At 40.8% G+C, this 22,730-nt stretch overlaps 1 protein-coding gene across 1 annotated transcript in view; it reads left to right on the forward strand.

The window, feature by feature from the left end:
- timm50 (translocase of inner mitochondrial membrane 50 homolog (S. cerevisiae)) overlaps positions 1-8,361 on the forward strand; it is a 154,560-nt gene extending 146,199 nt beyond the window's left edge. The window contains exons 9-10 of the mRNA XM_048618327.1: positions 3,051-3,157; positions 6,768-8,361. Of these exons, the coding sequence (XP_048474284.1) occupies positions 3,051-3,157; positions 6,768-6,869 (209 nt within the window). The 3' untranslated portion in view covers positions 6,870-8,361. The remainder of the gene's footprint in view (positions 1-3,050; positions 3,158-6,767) is intronic.
- The last annotated feature ends 14,369 nt before the right edge of the window (positions 8,362-22,730 follow it).

Here is a 22,730-nt window from a genome sequence, read left to right on the forward strand (position 1 = left end):
TTTTTTTTTTTTTTTTTTTTTTGTAGGAAAGCTAACGTTTCAGGTCGGGACCCTTCAGAAACCTTCTGAAGAAGGGTCACGACCTGAAACGTTAGCTTTCCTACTCCTCTGATGCTGCCTGGCCTGCAGTGTTCCTCCAGCTCCACATTGTTATCTCTGACTCCAGCATTGGCAGTTCTTGCTATCTCTCACCAGGATGTTGACTGGGATGAAAATCTCAGTTTTGGGGATAAGCTGTGTTTGTTTTCCTTGGAACGGAGGAAGCTGAGGACGGATATGATTGAGTTATATAAAATTGAGAGATATAGAGTGGATCATTAGAATCTTTTCCTCATGGCAGCTGTGCCTAAGACCAGAGGGCTTAGAACCATATAAATTTACAGTACAGAAGGAAGCCACCTGACCCATCATGTCTGTACCAGCTCCTGAAAGAGCTACCTAACTCATTCCATTCTCCAACCCTATCTTTGTAGCCCTCTAAATTCACCACTTTCAAATATATATCCAGCTCACTTTTGAAACCTCCTACAGAATCCACTTCCACCACTCTCCCAGGCAGCATATTCCAAATCCTAACGTCTGAGTAAGGAAGTTTTTCCTCATCTCACTCTGAGCTCTCTTGCTGGCAGTCTTGAGATTGTGACCCTCTAATTACTGACATAAGTTCAATGTGAGAAGTAAGAGCGTGCAGGAGACAGGTACTCGCAACATTGAGGAAGCATCCGAATGAGTACTTAAAATGCCAGGGCATAGTAGGCTGTGGACCAAGTGCAGGTAATTGGGATTGGTGTAATCTGTTGGTCAGCATTGGATGGGCCAAAGGGCCTGTTTTGATTCTGACATTTAATGTCTGGCATGTGAATGAAGGATGACTATTTAACTGAAATACTTTACACACCAAGATGCTGTACAAAGGGATTTATTTTAATCTTCAGTAGATTGCAGTTTGAATTGGCATTGGACAAGTGATTCATTTCTTTATAGTCTCATGGAGGAAATGTACATTATTGATGGTGGAATTTTCTTTCAGTTGGATTTAATTGGTACCTGGTATCCAATTTAAAGTGAATTTAAAAACTTGTCCAAAATGATCAGTAGAACAGATTTTCCCCAAAAAAGCAGATATTCGGTGACCCCAGTAACCTGCTTGATAAAATATGCGTATTTGAGGTATTTTGAAATCATGGACATTGTCTGTTGTTCATCATCATTTGCCAATCTTGCATGCACTGAGACCTTTTGCAACTTAAAACACATGACACCTAGATGAGGGCAGGGCAGCAACAGGTTTTTTTCTGATGAAAATAGTTTCTGTGGAATGAAGACCTCTTTACCCAGAATCTCTAGCAACAGAGAAGTTGCCTTATCTGTGAGATTAAATACTTATATGGCTCTATGCTCAGAATCAAGGGATTTATCACTGTCTGGAAGCTTCGTAGCAAACTCCTTTTGACTTTAAACAGCCTGTTCTGTTGTTTGTTTCAAAATCCACTGCTTCCTTTTGAGCTGAGCTCACCAGCCTTTTGAATAAAGTGGGTACAGGCAGCATGCTCATTCATTCACTCCTGTCTTACCGTGACCCTGTTACCATCATCTTCCCCTCCAATATTAAATCCTCTCCTTTGAGGATCTTTGGCTTTGGGGAAGGTCAGAGGAGATTTTGCTGCCTCATACCTGTTTTTCTGCTGCCTTCTAAAGTGGACAGACAAGTCCACAAATCTGTCATCCTACAACCTCACTGCTTAACCAAAATATCTGCACTTTGATCCCAATACTCGAGATGTGTATGTTTTCTCACCCAAATTTTCTCGATCCATTCCAAGATTTCCCAAGCAGAACTGAGAAACTTAGGCCATTACCGAAAGTCCACTTTGCTCAAAGTGAAAGCAGTTCAAAATGAAACATGAGTTTAAATTGCAAGGTTATTATGTAAGATACGTTCTGTGGTGTGTGCAACAGCGAGTCAAAACATTCTTGCAAGGTATTTTAACTGATTATAACCTTGGTGCTTTATTCACGTTTGTTTGTTTGCTGTTGCAATGTTTACAATAATCATTTTGAAAATAGGGGCACACAAATAAAGGAACATCTTGTGCCAATACTGAAGCTGTCTGAAAGAGGCTTCGCTATAATTTTAAAAAGTATTATCTAGTCATTGATCTCCTTTTGCTGTTTGTTGGCTGCCTTGTTTGCCGGCTCAACAGCAGTGACTATAGTTCAAAAGTAACTATTGATTGCAACAGCATGTATTTGGAACAAATGCACTTTGCACTTTACAGATGCTAGTTTTATTCTTTCATTTCTCTGCCCTGCTCCCTTGACAGCTAGACAGAATTCCAGCTAAGTAATTCCACATTCTTTCTTTGAAACTGGCTGTGACTTAGCTGGTGTTCTGAAGAGAAGTTGCCCTAGTACCCATCTCTGGGAAGGAGAAATATTTCGGCTGTTGCTCAAAGGGATCACTTTACTTCCTCTAAGTGTTGTAATCGGCTAACTCCGCACAGGCCAGAGAGCAAACCTAAAGCTGGTTTTACTCTCACCCATGCCAACAATAATTCCGCTTTCTTCTGAATACAATGAAATGTATTGAGATATGGATCCATCATGAGTCTTCCGCACCTTGACAGAGTTGGCATTCTTAATGCATGAGCTTGGAGACTATCACAGCCGAATTTGATCTAACCTCATCTGAAGTTCATACAGCAAGGATCATTGGATTGGGTGCAATTGATTTTTCCACCTCAAACAAACAAACTGAGACCCATTGCACTTGACCTATTACTGTGCCAGCTTGGACTTGGAACATAATTCAAACAGGGACTTTTGATAGATAGTGAGATCTAACCACCAAAACCCTGTATAATTACACATGGAACTATCTAGACAACATCCTTGGAGCCATTTTCTCTTGGAGCTACAATGAAACATTCTAGTTCTGATTTGGATTTCAGGCTTTCATTCTAAGGGGTTATGGTGATGTTTTAATGTTTTGAGTGGTCATATGAAGAAGGCATTAGCCCTACCTCACTTTCTCTTGTATTGCATTGCAGCAATTGCAATGAATGGAGTTGAAGATATAAGAACTGTACTGGAGAACTATGCTCTAGAAGATGATCCAATTGAAGCATTTAAGAAGAGACAAGAACTGTTAGCGCAGGTGAGAGTTCATCTCTGTCAGGATGTAAATTTATCACCATACTGTTACAATGCAAAAGTAAGCAAATTAATTTTCCATAATATTATTGACACCTGTTTTGTCAGTTTTTTTTATTACCTGGCCACTTGATGCTGAACTTACCATGATTAATAATTTGTTCTCTCTCTAATAGGACAGCAGTCTTATGGGACCATAGTGACATTACTTATTAAGCACTTATGTCCAAGTCACTTGTTTGGGAGTTATTTTTTGGTCTGTTCCCATTTTGGAAGTTGTAGAGCCATCAATGTTCACAGAAAGGCTAACAACAGAAATTGGCAATCTCTCAGTGTGAGGAGCAGCAAGTAGTAATACCAAGAGACACTCCTCTCACAGAGATTGCCCAGTCTGTTTTCAGTGCCTCTGTTTCAGTGATCGTTAGCCTAGAATTCCATATCGTGCCAGTTGAAACCCTAATAGTCTTGATCCTGTGCTGCGAAATGACACTGCTAACTTAATAAAACCTTGGATTTTATTTAAGAACTATTGTCCAGTAGTTTCACTCGGGCATGAGCTCTCTAGACAGTCAGGTCATGTGACATTACATCACTTCCTGCAATGATGTGTACGTCTCATTGAGACATCACATTTAACCCCTGTGTACCACAGGACCGATTTGGACAGATTTTCTTCATTCTGTCGAGAAGCTCTCAGAGACTGATCATCATTCCTGTTGAGGGTCTCCTGTTTCGTGTCAGCTGATGGACCATGGAGGTGTCTCAGTCAAGTACAATCCTCTATTCTTACCCATGATAAGTTGGATAGTGATCAGGAGCTGTAACCAAGAATCCCTTTCTCATCTCAGAATAGCGAAGCCAGTTGTTTACTGCCACCCATTTGAGATCTGCTAGTTTAAAGTAAACTAGGGATTGATCCCTGGTACATCCTTGTCTGTTTGTCTGTCACTGGAAAAATCATTGTTTATTTTTTAATTGATTCTGAATCCATTGCCTAGTTTCTTCTGCTTTTAAGGCATCCTTATGCTTGGGTGCTTGTCCTAAACCAACCTTACAGTTTAAACCACGCAGTAATTTTGAAAGGTTTTGCCCTGTGTAATGCATACCTTAACAGACAGTAAAAGCCTCTATCAAGTGCAACCTCCCAAATATGAATGTAAATAACCTTGTATGGTGACATGTTTTTATGGCAGTAGGTGGTTATTCAAGAAATTCATTTAGTGTTTTGTGCCATGTAAATGTAGACAGTTACATGTACCAAAGGAAACTGATTCCAAAATGCTATGAGATAATCAAATTACTACTTAATCCTAGATAGAGGGCCTTGGATAAAATGTAGACTTTTGCCTGAAATTTAACTTGTTAATGATAATTAAGGGACTTAATAACTTCACATGCATCGTCTTGTAACCTAATTTTTAACACTGCCTTTATGTGAGATAATGTACTAAAGTAGTTATTTCAAAGTAGTTTGGAAATTGCGAAAATAAATATTAAATTTCTTACATTAATTTCTACCTTTTTAAACCTATTTATTGCACACATGTATTGCCTGTTCACCTTGTACCTATATGAACATATGAATTAGGAGAGAAGTAGACTGTTCAGTTCCAAGAACATGTTCAGTCATTCAATAAAATCATGACTGCTGTGGTTATGACCTGAACTTCATTTTCCTGCCTGCTCCCAATACTTTTGGATTTCCTTAAAAGCCAAAAATCTATCCATGCCTGCCTTACAAATGTTAGGGGAGTGCAGTTCAATAGACCCTCAACCCTCTGAGAAAAATAATTCTCTCATTGCCATCTTAAATGGGAAAACCTTTTTTAAAATTGTCATCCAGTTCCAGTGTCAAAGCTATTAAATTTCATTACAAAATTTCCATGTGACCAGTTCTAGTATTTGTTTGATTGGCAGCTTTTTTTTTTTTTATTTAATGCACTGATACATAAATTCTCCTTCATCTCAGCCATGATGCAGTGCATAGAACTCTGAACCTCTGAGTTAGAAGGTGCTGAGTGCTCAGCACAAAATCTAGGCTGGCATTCCAGTGTGCAAGTGCTTCTGTGTCAGAGCCACGCCATCTTTGGATGAGATGTTAAAGTAATGCCCTGTCTGCTGTTTCTGGTGGACATGAAAGATGGCTGTCTTAATATTGGAAGGAGAGCAAGCCCTGTATTGGGCAGTATTTATCTCAACCAACATCACATCTTTTTTTTTAAAAAAAAAAAAAAAAAAAAAAAAATCTGGTTCTTGTCTTGTTGGAATCCTTAGGAAATGTAGAAGCCATTTTTTTCCCATATATTAGAATAGGGATTACATTTCCCTGACTACTTCATGAAAGGTACTAGACCAGTGCAAGTTCTTTGGGGATTGTTTCAGAGCTATCCATAAACATTGTCCAAATCCTCACCTCATCTGATGCTGGAACACTTATCTATGGGTTTGTTCCCTCCAGACATTATTACTGAAATACTTTCATGCCGCACTAGCATGTTCTATATAAACTGAGGACATTCACAACCTTGCATGTGCCTTCACATGAATCCGATCCCGTCACCGTTCTGCATGGGCTCCAAGTCAAGAGTGGCCACTATTTAAATATTCTTGAACTTGTTTTTTGAATGCCTCCTTGGCTTACACCCTCCACATCTCTCATCTCCTTCTACCTCATAGCACATTTGTACATCTGTGTCTCCAATTCTGGCCAATTTTAATCGCTCCATTGTTGGCAGCTGTGCCTTCAGCTGCCAAGTCCCTAACTTCTGGAATTCCTTCACTAAAGCTCTGTGTGTCTATCTCTATCTCTTGTTTTGTTTACTCCTTTAAGATTCTTAATAAACATACCGTTCTAACAAAGCTTTTGGTCAACTGTCCTAACACATCCTTCCATTGATGAACTGTTAAATTTTTTAATGCTCCAATGAAGTGCCTAGAGATATTTTACACTTGCTTCTTGTCATCCACTGATTCACTATCGGTATACTTATAAGGTCAGCCCAGGCCTCATCTTTTCTTTCCTCAGACACTCATCTGGTCTGATCACAAAGTCCTTTGCAGTCAATAGGAGAGTAACATTGGAACAGTATCCACACTGTTATCAGTGGGAAGTCCATGCCCCAATCCCTCATGGATAATGGTAGGGCAGCACAGTGGCCCAGTGGTTAGCACTGCTGCCTCACAGCGCCAGGAACCTGGGTTCAATTCAGCCCTCGGGTGACTGTCTGTGGAGTTTGCACATTCTCCCTGTGTCTGTGTGGGTTTCCTCCGGGTGCTCTGGTTTCCTCCCACAGTCCAAAGATGTGCAGGTTTGGTGGGTGGGCAATTTAGCATGCCCCATAGTGTTCAGGGATGTGTAGATTTGGTGGATTATAGGGGGATGTGTCTGGGTAGGATGCTGTGAGGGTCGGTGTGGACTTGTTGGGCTGAAGGGCCTGTTTCCACACTGTAGGGATTCTCTGGTCTTTGAATGATGTGTTCTCTGCAAATCGCACCATGTAAATGTGTTGTTGGTAGTTCTCAGCTTGCCTCCCTTAATAAGAGTATCTGAAACACTGAATGGATTTAGCCAAGCCAAAGACTGATCTCTTTTTGTTTCTGTTCCCCAAAACCAGGAAGAACAGCAGAGAATAACTGATCGATCGCAGCAGAAATCTTCTGGCCTCTCCTTGGGATCTTTGACAAGCAAACTATGGCAGCGGTCCAAACCACAGTAACAAGCCTGACTTCCAGTCCTACCCTCCTACTGTATTATCTAGAAAAGTCTGACCTATTGCTCCAAACTGGATTGAGCATGGTGGTATTCACCACAAGATTCTGCATATGGTGAAAGCTGTTACCGGATAGATTCTGGTTAAAAATTTCATACCGTGCTAGCTCTTTGGCTGGTAGGGTTAGACATGCGTGGCCACACAGAGGTGGAGTATTGATCATTATTACCCATGACAAGTCCTGATATTGGCAGCCATTTTAAACGTACTGGCTTGATTTAAATACCAAGGCAAAGTCACATTTGATCCACTGTCATTAGCTTGTGTTTTAGTTAATTGGAAGAATAGTTTTTTTTTAAACTGTAGTTTTTTTTTCCACAAGCCTGCAGTTAAACTGTGATTACACCTCAGGGTGGGGAGAATCCAATTGTCTTATCATTGTGAATAGTACTATTAAATGTACCAACCATTAAAACTGCACACAGATTTTTAGACAGTGCCTGTGAAATGGTGTCTACCAAAATATACTGTACCTTTCCTTGTACAATCAATACAGTTTCATTGCCTTTAACATTCTGTAAATGATGTGCATAAGAAGCAGAATGTAGTTCAGTGAGGAGTTTAATAAAATTATGAAGACAAGCAACAAGGTATATAAAATTGTACACGAATCTCATGACAGTTCAAACCAGCATTGAAGTATCTTCGGAATCTGTTCCATGTTTTTAACTGTAGTGTGTCTTTCATTCCCAGTTTGCTGTGATAACATTGTTATAGCATGTAGTGGCTGTGCTTATTTTAGTTAACAACGGACCCATATGTGTTGCATGAGCAATTTGAAACTTTGAAAATTAATTTTGAAAGGTATAAATTTAAAAGGGTATCTTAATTGCTTAGATCCCTCGCAAATCTTACAACCCTACTTAACATTTAATTCCTTTCTTACTCCCTTTTCAGGATTGCTAATATTGTATACCTCTAATCCCCAATCAGGAGATAAGACAGGTGGCCTCTAAGTTTCTGAAAGCACTGTCCATATGTACACTGGTCAAAGAGGCTTGTTGGAGGATTTAAACAAGTGTTTTGGAATGGTCAGGAGAAAAGGGTGGGCTTAATTGAAGAATTGCTTGTGTTCCTTTTGAGATATTTTTAAAGATTAAATGCAGGGAAGCTATTTCCTCTGGTCGGTGAGGGAGGGGGAAGCATAATTTTAAAATTACAGCCACATCATTCAGAAGCGATATCTGGAAACACTTCACACACCCCACAAACACGTTAGTAGAAATCTGGAACCCTATTCGTGCACAAGGCTGTGGATTCGAAGAGCCAGAATGGAGTTGGTTGGTTTTTGTTGAGTCCTGAGGATATGGATTCATAACAAGTAAATGGTGTTGACATACTGATCAGTGGTCTAATTAAATGGTGGAGCTGGCCCAAAAGCCTGAACTCCTGATCTTTGTAATGTGTGATGTTTTATTAAATCTCTGCTTAAACCTAACTGACGTTGTAACCAAAGTTGAATTATTTTTGTTTTAAAGGGAAAGTGAAATTTATTACTGAGGGAAAGAATAGCTTCTAATTGGTAAAGGAGGAGAGAAATAAAATCCATTACAATTTAAATTCCAATACACAATTACAGAGATTATATATGGTTCCTAAAGCTTTTGAACTGGTCTCCAAATGCCATTGTAACTAGTGGGTCTTTTAAACTAGCCATTAAATTACCTGGATGTCTGGAGTTATTCACTTCTTTCACTCATCACTCCCTCTGACAGTTGAAATTATAATCACATAATTGGGATATGACAAAGTAAATTAGAATAATGGCAGCAATGTGCTATACCACTACTTCCCATTTTATAACACCGGTCTTTAATGCTCCACATAAGCCTCTTCCTATTTGTATTCATCTCACATTAGTACTTGTATTTCTTTCTAACCTCTTGTACTTAATCATCTTCCATTTAGATGCAACTTGGCAACTTTCCTTTGCCATTGTGTATGGTAGCAAGCCTCATATCCTCAGCATTCAAGATTAGTCCCCTGGTCTTTTAATTAGTAAACAGTTAGAAGATGTATAATTCAATCATCTGGGATGTACCATACGAATTCCTGGCCATTTATTTTTTTCTCTTGAATATCACTGTTGCTGCAGAATCTCCTAGCTCCAGTCGGGATCCACTACTTTGTCTGATTAGTCAGTCCTCAATTAGAAGTGTTGGCAGGCTCATAGAGTATTGAAAGGCACTCTTGTCAATCATGATCCTTTCTACACTCCTTTAAGTATTTACTAAAGAGCATTCATGTCCAGGTTACTTGGCTGAATTGTTTTTCTAATACTCTCGACCATTGAATTTTAGTGCTGCTCTGTCTGAGGTCCATAACCCAGTCGGGATTAAGTTCCGGACCTTCCAAGTCTGTGTATCTCTGAACAATTCCACATTGGGTAGCTAACCATTCTGTCACCGTACTAATTATGTTACATAATGGGGGAATTTTCTTATCTTCTCTTCCAGGATTACAGGCTTGTGTTAGTTAGTACCACAGTTACTGTCAGTTCTGTGGTACATAAATGTAAATGTAAACCAGTTGGACTGCTTGGAATATTTCTTGCTGTAATTTTTATGTAGTGATACAAAAAAAAGTTATCACAGAAACCTAAAGTAGGAGTGTCAGAGTTTTCAGTTCGAAGTGTGTGATTTGGAGCCACCTTAGAAAACTGAATCCCTTTAGAAACTTATTGGGATACATCTGAAGTTGTTGCTACCAGCAAGTCTTGGATTTCTGATTTAGGATTTATCACCAGAGAGTTCAGGAGCATCCTCCAAATACACAAGGCCACGCCAAAGCTAGACCTGATAATAGGACTGAGTTGCTTGAGACTTTAAGTGGACATTTGGTTGGGGAAGGGAGGCTAGCCTTAGATCATTTTAACAATTTGTTTGACTTGGACTGAAGCATAATCGTGTCCTTGTCTGTGAGAAACACTGGATAAATCACAAGATAGTGATCAGGTTGATTTCCTTCAGTAGCCAAAGGATTCTGAAGCTGGTTATCACTCCAATGTCTACTCTAGCTGAGATGAGGTAAATTATTCTTAGTTAGGAGGGGTGGGGTACAGGTAAGTATGAGAGTCTCCCAGTGGAAAGTGAAACTAAAAGAAGTCAGAGGGCTTTTTTTTTTTTCAATGCTTGTTTTGTTTTTGTCACTTGTGCTACCTTTCTAATGATTGCTCATACTGATTCTTGCTATCCTCCACCATTCAGGCATTTGGTTTGTGATGTTAGCTGGTTTTAGGAAGACATTAAGCCAATCTGCAAATGTGAAGTTTTGTATTTCTGAGGAACAGTATCAAGTTTGGGGGTTTTAATGCTATAACCTGATTTCCTCCATTTCTTTTAAACTTGTCAGTACTCCGTAGTTGGATTGAGATGCCAGGTTCAATTTCTAACCTGTCAAAGACAATCACTGCAGTTGATGTTGCAGTGCAGTACTAATGAGAGGGAAACCAGACGGTGATGCTACTCCAGATTAATATCCTTAACCCCTGATGCAGATAGTATGTAACAATCTTTATAAATGACTTGGATGAGGAAGTGGAAGGGTGGGTTAGTAAGTTTGCCAATGACACAAAGGTTGGTGGAGTTGTGGACAGCGTAGGGGGCTGTTGTAGGTTGCAACCGGACATTGACAGGATGCAGAGCTGGGCAAGGAAGTGGCCGATGGAATTCAACACAAAAGTGTGAAGTGATTTATTTTGGAAGGTTGAATTTGAATGCTGAATACAGGGTTAATGGCAGGATTCTCAGCAGTGTGGAGGAACAGGAGGGATCTTGGGGTCCTTGTCCATAGATCCCTCAAAGTTGCCACCCAAGTTGAAAGGGTTGTAAAGAAGGCGTATGGTGTTTTGGCTTTCATTGGCAGGGGAATTGAGTTTGAGCCGTGAGGTTATGCTGCAGTTCTATAAAACTCTGGTTAGACCACACTTGGAATATTGTGTTCGGTTCTGGTTGCCTCATTACAGGAAATATGTGGAAGCTTTAGAGAGGGTGCAGAGGAGATTTACCAGGATGCTGCCTGGACTGGAGGGCAGGTCTTATGAGGAAAGGTTGAGGGAGCTAGGGCTTTTTTCATTGGAGCGATGAAGGATGAGAGGTGACTTGATAGAGGTGTACAAGATGATGAGAGGCATAGATAGAGTGGATAGTCAGACTTTTTCCCAGGGCAGAAATGACTATTACAAGGGGACATAATTTTTAGGTGATTGGAGGAAGGTATAGGGGAGATGTCAGAGGTAGGTTCTTTACCTCTGGCAGTGGTAGTGGGAAAAGCACATGGAGGATAGTAAAATGTAGGGTTTGCAGGGTAGATTGATCTTAGTAGGATAATTGGTCGGCACAACATTGTGGACCGAAGGGCCTGTACTGTACTGTGCTGTTCTATGTTCTTTAATATTGGGTGAGGACAAATTATTGTGCATGCTTACTGCACTCTTTAATACCTTGGGGTTTTGGTGCTGATGTAGTTATGGGCCAACATTATCAGCTTCTAGTGGTAATTCTGGAATTTTTGTCAGTTATCTTTGTTGAGTCAGAATTGTGGAATCCTGTTTCTTGAACATGTAGCTGAGGCAGCTACTCCCATCTGCAAATGTTTTTAAAAAATAACCCAAGGTCACCCATTGTGCAAAACTGATGAGTGAGTGTCCTGACCAATATTTTTGATTATTCACTTGTTCCACATTAGCAGCTTTCTCACTCTCAGGATAGGCAATGTAAAAGTAAATTATCACTTATTTTGCTGAAACTTAACACAACTGTATATTGTAATTGTTTCCAGATATGCATGTGGAATCAAAGTACCCTTCTTACAAAATCCTCACCTGTCAGTGCATTAAATTTTAGTGTTTGTTCCTCTGTCTCCTGCCTTCCTGGTCAGCTAATCTAACTAGTGTAAGTCTAGCTGTGTCCTTGTAAAATTGGAGCAGGGCTGCAGTATGTGTCAGCAGTGTGACAACAGCTTTGTCCTTGTATCCTAAACTGCATTGCCAAAGTTCTTTTAACAAATGTGTTAAACCACCTGCCTTGTTGTGCAATAAAACCAGCTCAGTGCAGTAGTTTTACTGATTTGAGATTATTGTGATTCTTCCCATCAGAAAGAGGAAGATTACCACACTTTCACCCTTTCCTGGGCTACGTTTCCTTAACCAATGGTCAGTTTCCAATGTCTTGTGGTCATTATCCATGTTGAAATAGGAGTAGGCCTTAAGCCATCTGAACTTGTTCTTTGAACCTCTTGATGCCCATAGCTAACAAAAAAAACTGATAAAACAAAGAATTGGACATCTGAAACAAAAGCAAATTGCTGGTGAAATTCAGCAGGTCTGGCAGCATCTGTGGGAACAAAGCAGAGTTAACGATTTGAGTCTGGTGACTCTTCATCGGAAAAAACTACCCTGAAATTGAATATAGTCAGAAATGACTGTGGCTCAAAACCAGGTGTCTGAGGCATGGCAGGCCAGCAGAATTGTATTCACCACATTACAATCAAGCCAGGGCCTAATCTGTGCTCTGTGAATGTAGGAGAGTATTATAAGCATACCAGCCAATACACCTTTAAAAGGAGGTAATAACCTAAGCTCAGACTGCTTAATGCTAAACAGCAGAAGGACCATGCTGCATTTATAGCTAAGCAATTGCACCACTATTGGATTAGATCAAGGCTGGTGGATAGTTGAGGTGGCTGTATGAGTATCTCATCATCATTGGCAGATCCCACACATGAATGCGAAGATCAGGTATTTTCAATCGTCTTCAGCCAACTTGATTCATCCCACATAACGTTGAGCAACAGCTGAGCTCGCTTGATACAGCATAGGCCATAACACTACAACCAAATCCTGATTATAGTTTGAAGATTTGTGGTCCAGAATTAGCCTTCCCTCCTGCTAAGCTGTTCTAATACAGCTGCAAATTTGGCATCCATTTGACAAATGAGCAAATTGCCTAAGTGCATCCTGCCTGCCAGCTAATTGCTGCTCTATCATCTCTCTCAATCATCGGAAAAGTTGTGTTGGTTAATGTGCTATCGAGTGGAACGTGCTACAGCCTGCCGACGATGCTCTGTATTGAGCTAAGACCATTTGGCTCCTGACCTCCTTGAAGCCTTGGTCCAAATGTGGACAGAAGTGTTGAATTTCGGTGGTAAGAGTGACTGTTATACCAAGGCAGTATTTCACCCAAGTGACCTTGAAAGACTGGAGTCAGTGGGGGCAGGGATTGGGGAAGAAGAGTTGTGAGTGAAAGTCCAGGGTTGGGTCCTACCTAGCACAAAGGACAATGGTTGTTGGAGGTCAGTCATCTACTCTGGGAGTTCCTCAGGGTAGTGTCCTAGGTCCAACCATCTTCAACTGCTTTATTAATGACCTTCTGTCATAAGATCAGAAGTGAGATGTTCATTGATGATTTTAAATGTTTAGTTTCACTTGGAACTCTCTAAGGGATGAAACAGTTTGTTCCTACATGCAGCAGCACTGAAATAACATTGAGGGTCAGGCTGGCAAGGGAAAACTAACATTTGTCATGTCAGGTGATGACCATAAGCAACTAGAGAGAATCTGACCACTTTTGCTATTAAATTCCACGACCATCACTGAATTCCACCTGCACTTGTCCCTGTCCCTATCCCCCAATCAAAATCCTGAGAGTTACCATTGTTCAGAGACTGAACTGGACCATTCATATCAATATTGTGAATACATGAGCAGATCAGATACTGTGGTAAGTAACTCTCCACCTGCCTCCTTTAAAACCTGTTGGCATCTGCAATGTGCATGGCAGAAGTAAGATGAAATATTCCCAACTTGACTGGCATCACTCCTGTTCTCATTATGTGCCACTGGAACACACTGGCAGTAGTGTTGCTGTCCATATCTGACAGTACCTTGTCGCGTAACAACCTTATTGGTGTATCTACACACAGACTGCGGTTATTGAAGAAAGCAGTTCACCATCTTGTCAAATTCAATTGAGAGTGGGAAATAAATCATTGGTTGTTCAGTTGTTGAGCAAATTCAAGATGAGGGTCAATAAATTTTTGGATGCTCAGGGAATTATGAAGTGTGGAAACAGGGTGAGAAGACAAAATTGGAGTCTTGGAGATAAGATTAACTATGTTCACATTGAATAGCATAGGTTAGAATAGCTGCCTCCTGTACTTTTTTTAATCATCATGACTACATTTGAATAGGGGTTTTCTCTAAGGTCTGAATAACAGTAGCTTGCAACTTCTAGAACTGTCCATTGTTTTGATTCACACATGCAAGTGACGTAGCTAATACATCATAACTAAGTCCATTGCTATTCTCTTTAGTCCTTCATTAATTCCTCTCTGCAATCCAGCCTTCATAAAATCACAGCTTTTCATTTATGTAGCATTTTCCAAATAATCAGCTATTTTAAAGCAGTTTTCAGCCAATGTAGTGCATGCAGGGAAGACTGCAGGTAATCTATGCACAGCAAGTTCCCACAAATGACAAGACGTGACCTGATGATCTGTTTTTATAGTTGATTATTGAGCAGGTCAAAATCCCCTCATCATTTGGTACTATTGGTATGTTCACTCAAACAGGTATGTGGGACCTCAGTTTCATCTACAGCACCTTCAGCTGCAGCGTTCCTCAGTACCGCACTGGAATCTTGGCCTAGATGTTTGTGTTCAAGCTCTGAACTGAAACTTGAACGCAGAGCCTTGTGATTAAGGCTTACCTAAAGGGATCAAACAGCTGACTTTCACTTCATAGCAGGCTATCAACTGAGGCATGGCTTGACACATTGTGTGGCATTTGTTTACTGTACTGCCATCCTCATTGCGATTGTGTAATTCAGCACAGACCCGATGGGTTACCTAGGTTTTTGCTGGTCCATGTGGTTTTAAGCCATACTTTTTAAATAAAAAACAAAGAATTACAGATGCTGGAGATCTGAAACAGAAGTTCTGCTAAAGCATTATTGGGCTCAAAATGTTAACTCTGCTTTCTCCCCACAGGTGCTGCCAGACCTGCTGAGTTTCACCAGCAATTTCTGCTTTTGTGTTGATCTTACACAAACCTAAGGAAGCATTTTCAACTTAAGCATGTAGGAATCGATATTCAACACTTGACAGTTTGCCTATGGAAAGGGAAAACAATTTTTGGATTTTGTCTTTCAATCTTCAAATATAGAAGTATGTTCCTCCTTAGTACACTTACTGAATGCTCCTGATCGATACCTTCAGTTTTGTTTCTGGCTTATTCTCTTTACACTCCCTCCCAAACCCCACACAAAAACACACACACACACACGAAATGTGACCTTTCAACAGACTTAATCACAACTTCAAGATTCATTAGCAAAATAATTTCTAGCTGATTCCTACTCCCTTTCCACCACCCTCCTGTGTCAGTGAAAACGTGATTAACTTCCATTTTCCAATAATTTCACTATTGTCCATCAGTGGAAGGGTAGAGTGAGTTCTCTCTGTTTGACAGCTGGGCGGCAGGTGCAGGGAGCTGACAACACAAAGGCAATTACTGGAGCATGTTGAGATAGAGAGATAAAACCACTTTTATAGATTTACTCTATGTGTATTTTAACGAGCAGTTCAAATACAAGATTTGAAAAACAGAATGCTGCTTTGGAGAAGTCAAAACCTTCGCCTCTTTTCCTCCTCCGTTCAAACTTTGCAAAGTGAAATGCTGAGATTTGTACAATCCCAAAATCCAATCCTGCTTCAAAGAGTTTCAGACTCTAATTATATTGATTTGGTTCAGAGTGCTGACAAAAAGTTCAGAAAATGTATGGTAGCAAACATTTGCATAATGCCCATTACAGAACCTCTAGTTAATCTTCTCAGTCTTTGTTAACCCAGTGTTTTGACCTGGTATGAAGTGAAAGCCACCTGTTTGATCCCTTGAATGAAACAAAATGGATTTGTGCATGGTCTGTTATTTTAGGCAAAAGAGCTGTGATCCAGTTGGTGGGTTTCCTCATCATTGGAAGACTTTTTAGCAGAGGTGACACTATAATCTTACCATTTGGAAGTAAATCTGTTTTGGTTTAACTCATTTTTATTAAATAGAAATATACACTGAAAGAAATCAGAATAATTTACATCAATCCAGATCTGTTAACCTCCCTCATCTCCCTGTCTTTGGTTCCACTGGTGCTGACCTTTATTTTAACACCGTGCATGACAACATCTTTATGCGACTGTATGCTGGGGGCAGATCCTTGTGGCACTTGCATCTTCTGTCTGTGTTCCAATGAGTACTAAAGGTTTATTTGACCTAGTGGAGCATCACAGTCTTGTTCAATCCTATTATATAGCCTACAGATGCATTTCTGTGGCAGTCACTGCTGCACTGATCAAGAACAGCAGTAATAGAGATCTACAACACAGAAAAGGGCCTTTTGGCCCATCACATCTGTGCCAGTCAAAAACACTACTTCACTGTTCTAATCTCATAGCAGCCTGGGTATTGTGTAATGAGAGAGGATTAATTAGCAACCTGAAGGCCAGTTAGGCTGACATCGGGGAGGGTGGGAGAATGCTGGAGTTAATTACTAAGGATGTAATAACAGCATTTGGAAAGTGGTGACAGGTTCAGTCCAAGTGAGCATAGCTTCACTAAAGGGAAATTATGTTTAATAAACCTTCTGGAATTTTTTGAGGATGTGACCAGTAGTGGACAAGGATGAATCAGTAGATGTTGTGTATCCGAACTTTTGACAGGGTCCCACACGAGATTAGTAAGCAAAATTAAAGCTCATGGTATCAGAGGTAATGTGTTGATATGGATAGAGAACTGATTGGCAGACAGGAAACAGAGTTGGAAATAAACGGGTCCTTTTCAGAATGGCAGGCAGTGATGAGTAGAGTACTGCAGGGTTCAGTGCTGGGACTCAGCTCCTCACAATATACGTTTATGATTTGGATGAAGAAATTGAATGCAGTATCTCCAAATTTGCTGGCAACACTGTAAGCTGGGTGGCAGTGTGTTCTGTAAGAAGGATGCAAAAAGGCTGCAGGGTGACTTGGACAGACTGGCTGAGTGTGCAAATACTTGGTAAATGCAATATAATGTGGATAAATGTGAGGTTACCTACTTTGGCAAATACACAAAGGCAGATTATTATCTGAATGGTAGCAGTTTAGGAAAAGGTGAGGTGCAACGAGTTGGATGTCATAGTGGAACAGTTGCTGAAGGTTGATATGAGGAAAGCTAATGGCATGCTGGCCTTCACAGTGAGAGGATTTGAGTATCGGAGTAAATACGGGAAGAATTTTCCTGATGTTGGGAAGTCCAGAACTTAGGGGTCATAGTCTAAGAATAAAGGATAAGCCATTCAGGACTGAGATGAGGAAGAATTTCTTCACTCAGAGAGTTGTGAAACTGTGGACTTCTCTCCCACAGGAAGCTGTTGGGGCCAATTCATTAGATAGATTCAAGAGGGAACTGGACGTGGCCCTTTTGGCTAAAGGGATCAAGGGGTATGCCAAGAAAGCGGGAGTGGGATACTGAAATTACATGATCAAGCATGATCTTATTCAATGGTGGTGCAGGCTCAAAGGGCTGAATGGCTTAGTCCTGCACCTGTTTTCTATGTTTCTATATCACCCATTCCCTTTCTGCCTGTGTATGCTTTACCTGTGGTGTGACTAGCTCACCACAAGCATTCCAGCTGCAAGGAATGTTACGTTCTTTTGCCCTTGTAACAATACTGTCTACTCACTCAGCACTAATCACAGATTGACCCTAACATCTTCACTATGTTTCTGCACTAGCAATGGAACCATGAATAATGTTTGTATTTCAAATTGTTTTAAAAGTCAAGAATAATGTGCTACAATTAGCTAATCCACTCTGATGAATTCTTCCTTTTCTCTTAAGAGTAACATCTCCTGTTTCTGATAAACTGCATCTCATTGGGTAGCATCTTGACTCTAAGTTGGAAAGTTGTCCGCTCAGATCACTTCCCCAAGAACGAAATGCAAAATTGAGCTGACACTTTCAGTGGAGTGTTGCATTGTTGAGAGTGCTGTCTTTCGGAAGAAATGTTAAACCGAGGCTCCACCTGGTCCTGCTGGTGGTTCTAAAATGTTCTGTGGCACTATTTGGAAGAACAGGGACATCATTCTTGATTACCTGTCCAATATCCCTCCTTCAACTAACGTTCATGGGAAAAAATCCAGATTATCTAGTCAGTTATTACCTGTGTGATCTTAATGTGGGCAACTGGCTGCTGTATTTCCTACATTACAACTTTACAACTTTAATTCACTAGCTGAAGAGCGCTTGGCAAGGTGTGAAGGTCACAAAAGGTGCTGTAGAAATTTTAGTCCTTCAAATTCATTCTGCCCCACTTTGTGCTCCACTTTCTCTCTTTTTCCACTTTCTCACAGATCAGGGATCTCTCCTACTGGTATCCCCTGCCATTTGTGTACATTGGAAGGATTTACAAGTTAGTCTTCAACCTGTTTGGCCATAATATGAACTTACCGTTCTTGGACATCAGATGCTAGAGAGGTGTTGAAACCAGGAATACTGATTAATTCTGATACTTCAACTAATTTCCTGGCTTCATTACCTGAAGTTAAGTCGAGGATTACCCCCCTCTCTTGGATGGCCTTCTATGTATTGGCTTAAAAAGCTCTCCTGGGTGCATTTCAAGAATTCTGCTCCCACTAAACAGTATGACTACTCCAGTTAATGTTGGGGATGCACTTCTCTGAAATTTGCCTAAAAATTTGCTGTTCTGTTTCTCTTGTACTGTTAGTGGGCCCATAGTACACTTCCAGCAATGTGATTGCTCCTTTTTGGTTTTTAAGTTACAGCAATGTTTTCATTTGAGGAGCCTTTTAAGATGTCATTCCTTCTTATTGCTGCAATTGATCCCTTGATCAATATTGATGACCCCTCCTCTCTTTTAACCATGTCTCAGTGATTGCAAATTCCAGCATACCCCCCATAATTTGTGCCCTCAATTCATCTGTCTTATTTGTTGGACTCCTTACATTAAACTAAATATCGTAAGAACATAAGAACTAGGAGCAGGAGTAGGCCGTCTGGCCCTTCGAGCCTGTTCCGCCATTCAATAAGATCATGGCTGATCTTTTTGTGGACTCAGATCCACTTACCCGCGTTCTCACCGTAACCCTTAATTCCTTTATTGTTCAAAAAAATCTACCTTTTCTTTAAAAACATTTACTGAAGTAGCGTCAACTACTTCACTGGGCAGGGAATTCCATAGATTAACAACCCTCTGGGTGAAGAAATTCCTTCTCAATTCAGTCCTAAATCTGCTCCCTCTAATCTTGAGGCTATGCCCTCTTGTCCTAGCTTCACCTGCCAGTGGAAACATCCTATCTACTTCTATCTTATCTATTCCCTTCCTCTCTACTTCTATCTTATCTATTCCAACATTATAAAAGTACCTTGTAACTAGTCTATGATTTTTCTACCTTCTTGAGTTCCTTGTTGTCCCTTCTAATTTTGGCCATTTTTCTGCTGAACCTTCTCTCTGGATCCCATTCTGTGCCAAGTTAGTTTCAGCCCTCCCCAACAGTACTAATAAACCTCCCTGCAAGGATGTTGGTTCCATTCCAGTTCAGATGCAACCCATCCACGTTGTGCAGGTCCTAATGTTCCAGAAATCTAAAGACCTCCTTCCTCTAGCCACACATTCACCTGGACTACCTCCTATTTCTACACTCACAAGCACTAGTTCCGAGATGATTACCTTTTCTGTCATGTTTCTTAATCTACTTATTAACTCCCTAAATTCTGCATTCAGGGTCTCATTCCTTTTCTACCTATGTAGTTGGTACCAATATGTGCCATGATCTCTGTCTGTTAAAACTTACCTCTTTGGAAGGCCCTGCAGCCATTTGTTGACATCAAGTCATAGAGTTGTACAGCATGGAAACAAGCCCTTCGGTCCAACTCGTCCATGCCATCCCAGACTAAATAGTCCCATTTGCCTGCATTTGGCCTATATCCCTCTAAACCTTTCCTATTCGTGTAATGTCCAAATGTCTTTTAAACGTTGTAACTGTACCTACATCTACCACAGGCAGCACCGCTGCCTCACAGCAAAAGGGACCCATGTTCGATTCCACCCTTGGGTGACTGTGTGAAGTTTCCATATTCTCCCCATATCTGCGTGGGTTTCCTCTGTGTACTCCAGTTTCCTCCTACAGTCCAAAGATCTGCAGTTTAGGCAGAATCACTATGATAAATTGCCCCATAGCGTCCAGGAATATGTAGGTTAAGTGGGTTAGCCATGGGAAAAGTGCAGGATTATGGGGACAGGGGGTAGGATCTTTTGTGGTCTCAGTGGGCTGAATGGCCTGCTTCCACACTGTAATGATTCTATGATTCAACTTCCTCCGGCAGTTCATTCCATATACACACCACCCTCTGTGTGAAAAAGTTGCCCATCATGTTCCTTTTAAATCTTTCCCTCCTCACCTTCAAATTATGCTCACTAGTTTTGAACTCCCTTACCCCATGAAAAAGACCTTTGCTGTTTATGTTATCAATGCCCCTCATGATTTTATAAACCTCTATAAAGTTACCCCTCAACCTCCTATGCTCCAAGAAAAGAGTCCTAGCCTCTCATAACTCAAACCCTCCAGTCCTGGTAATATTCTTATAAACCTTTTCTGCACCCTTTCCAATGTAATAATATCCTTCCAATAGCAGGGTGACCAGAACTGTATGCAATATTCCATACATGGCCTCACCAATGTCCAATACAGCTGCAACAGGCAACATACCATCCCAGAGATAGTAGGAACTGCCGATGCTGGAGAATCTGAGATAACAAGATGTAAAGCTGGATGAACACAGCAGGCCAAGCAGCATCAGAGGAGCAGGAAAGCTGACGTTTTGGGTCGACACCCTTCTTCAGAAATGATATACCATCATTTCAGAAATACCATCCTAGAGTCTCTTTTTGTGGCTGCAGAAGTGTCTGTTTGTCCCCCTACAATTGAATCCCCTGCCACTACAGCCCTGCTGTTCTTCTTCCTACTCTCTTGTAAAACAGACTCACTCAAGGTGTCATTAAGTTGGCTACCACTGCTTTCCCCTGCACAAGTCATGTATCCCAACAATATCCAAAATGGTATTACAACCAGGTAAATTGATTTTTTTTTAAGCAATTCTTTGGTTGATGGATAACTATTGGCTAGAAGACTGAGGAGAATTTCCCTACACTTCATTCAAAATAGTGCCATGTAACCTATTTGCATTCCTTTTTTTAACTTAAACTTGTCAGCTAAGGAATATTTAAGTGGAAGACCAAGAACATTAGTTCAGGTTTGAAAGGGTTACATTACCATGCTGGGTTGCATTGACATGGCTTTTTTTGTCCGTATTTTTAATCAACCTGCTCAGACGTGTTATGACACATCTCCAGAGCAGGTGAGACTTGAATCTTGATCTTCAGGCCCAGAGATTAGGACATTACCACAGCAATGGCGAACTCTTAGACTTGGCTTGTATTGTCTCAAGTATAGATGACCAAGGGGTCATCAAATTGAAGTGCTTAAGATGATTAAATGAGTCAGTAGGGTAGATAGAGAGAATCTAATTCCTATGAAGTAGTCATACAGAACCCAAAAGGTTAACTCTGCTTTCTCTCCACAGGTCCTGCCAGACCTGCTGAGTTTATCCATCATTCTCTGTGTTTGTTGCTCACTCCTAGATGGGGAGGGGCAGAACAAAGGAATTGGACTGTAAACAAAAAGTAGACTGTTTGGAGGTGATATTGGGAAATACTCCTTCAGAAATCAATTATTAGAAATTGGAAACTTGACAAAAAACTTTTAACACTCAATCAAATTAAAATGTCAAAACTAAGATTGATAGATTTTTGACAGGCAAAGATATTAAGGGATCCGAAACCAAGGTGGGTAAATAGAGTTAAGATACAGATTAGCCCCACAATCTAATTCCGCTAAATGATCTGCTTCTGTTCCCATGTAGCAACATGAAGATTATTAAGAAGCAGTGATTAGATGATGCAAAGCTGACATGTTAAAAGTCAGTTGAAAAAAAGTTTAAGGGTTAAATATTCATTGGCACATATTACTGCCACTAAGACTTGTGATTAAATTGATTACTACCATCAGAAGGTGCACAGGATTTTCTCCCTGATTCGCTTTAGTAAAGACTGCAACGGTCAGGATTCTAGCAGCGTAGCTATATTCAGCTCTCCTGCAGGAAGTTCAAGGCTAAATCCAGACTTGATAAGAATGTCAAACCCTCTCCTGAGCTACAAGCAGAACAGGAAACGGGAAGTGAAGCCAAGCAGCAGCGAATGATGGACAGGGCCATCGGCACTTCACCTCGAGCTAACAATTGTCTGGGTCTCTAACTGTGCTTCTGACCACATTGCCTCCAGCATTCAGATGAGGCATGTTGCACCTAGGGGGCTGGTGCCTGTCAGACTCTGTCAGACTTTCTCCTTGAGCACACTCAAGCTGGCAACTTTGGAAGATCCAGTTATTTCACATATCAGCTGTTACCTAAACCTTGATAATGTTACTTCAAAAGGAACAGCAATATATATATCAGAGATAGTAGGAACTGCAGATGCTGGAGAATCCGAGACAACAAGGTGCAGGGCTGGATGAACACAGCAGGCCAAGCAGCATCACAGGAGCAGAAAGGCTGACGTTTCGGGCCTAGACCCTTCATCAGAAAAGGGGGAGGAGAAGGGGGTTCTGAAATAAATAGGGAGAGAGTGGGAGGCGGATAGAAGAGGGATAGAGGAGAGGATAGGTGGAGAGGAAACAAACAGGTCGAAGAGGCGGGGATGG

This window comes from Rhincodon typus, chromosome 39, assembly GCF_021869965.1.
Source record: "Rhincodon typus isolate 14 chromosome 39, sRhiTyp1.1, whole genome shotgun sequence".
Lineage (NCBI taxonomy): Eukaryota > Metazoa > Chordata > Chondrichthyes > Orectolobiformes > Rhincodontidae > Rhincodon > Rhincodon typus.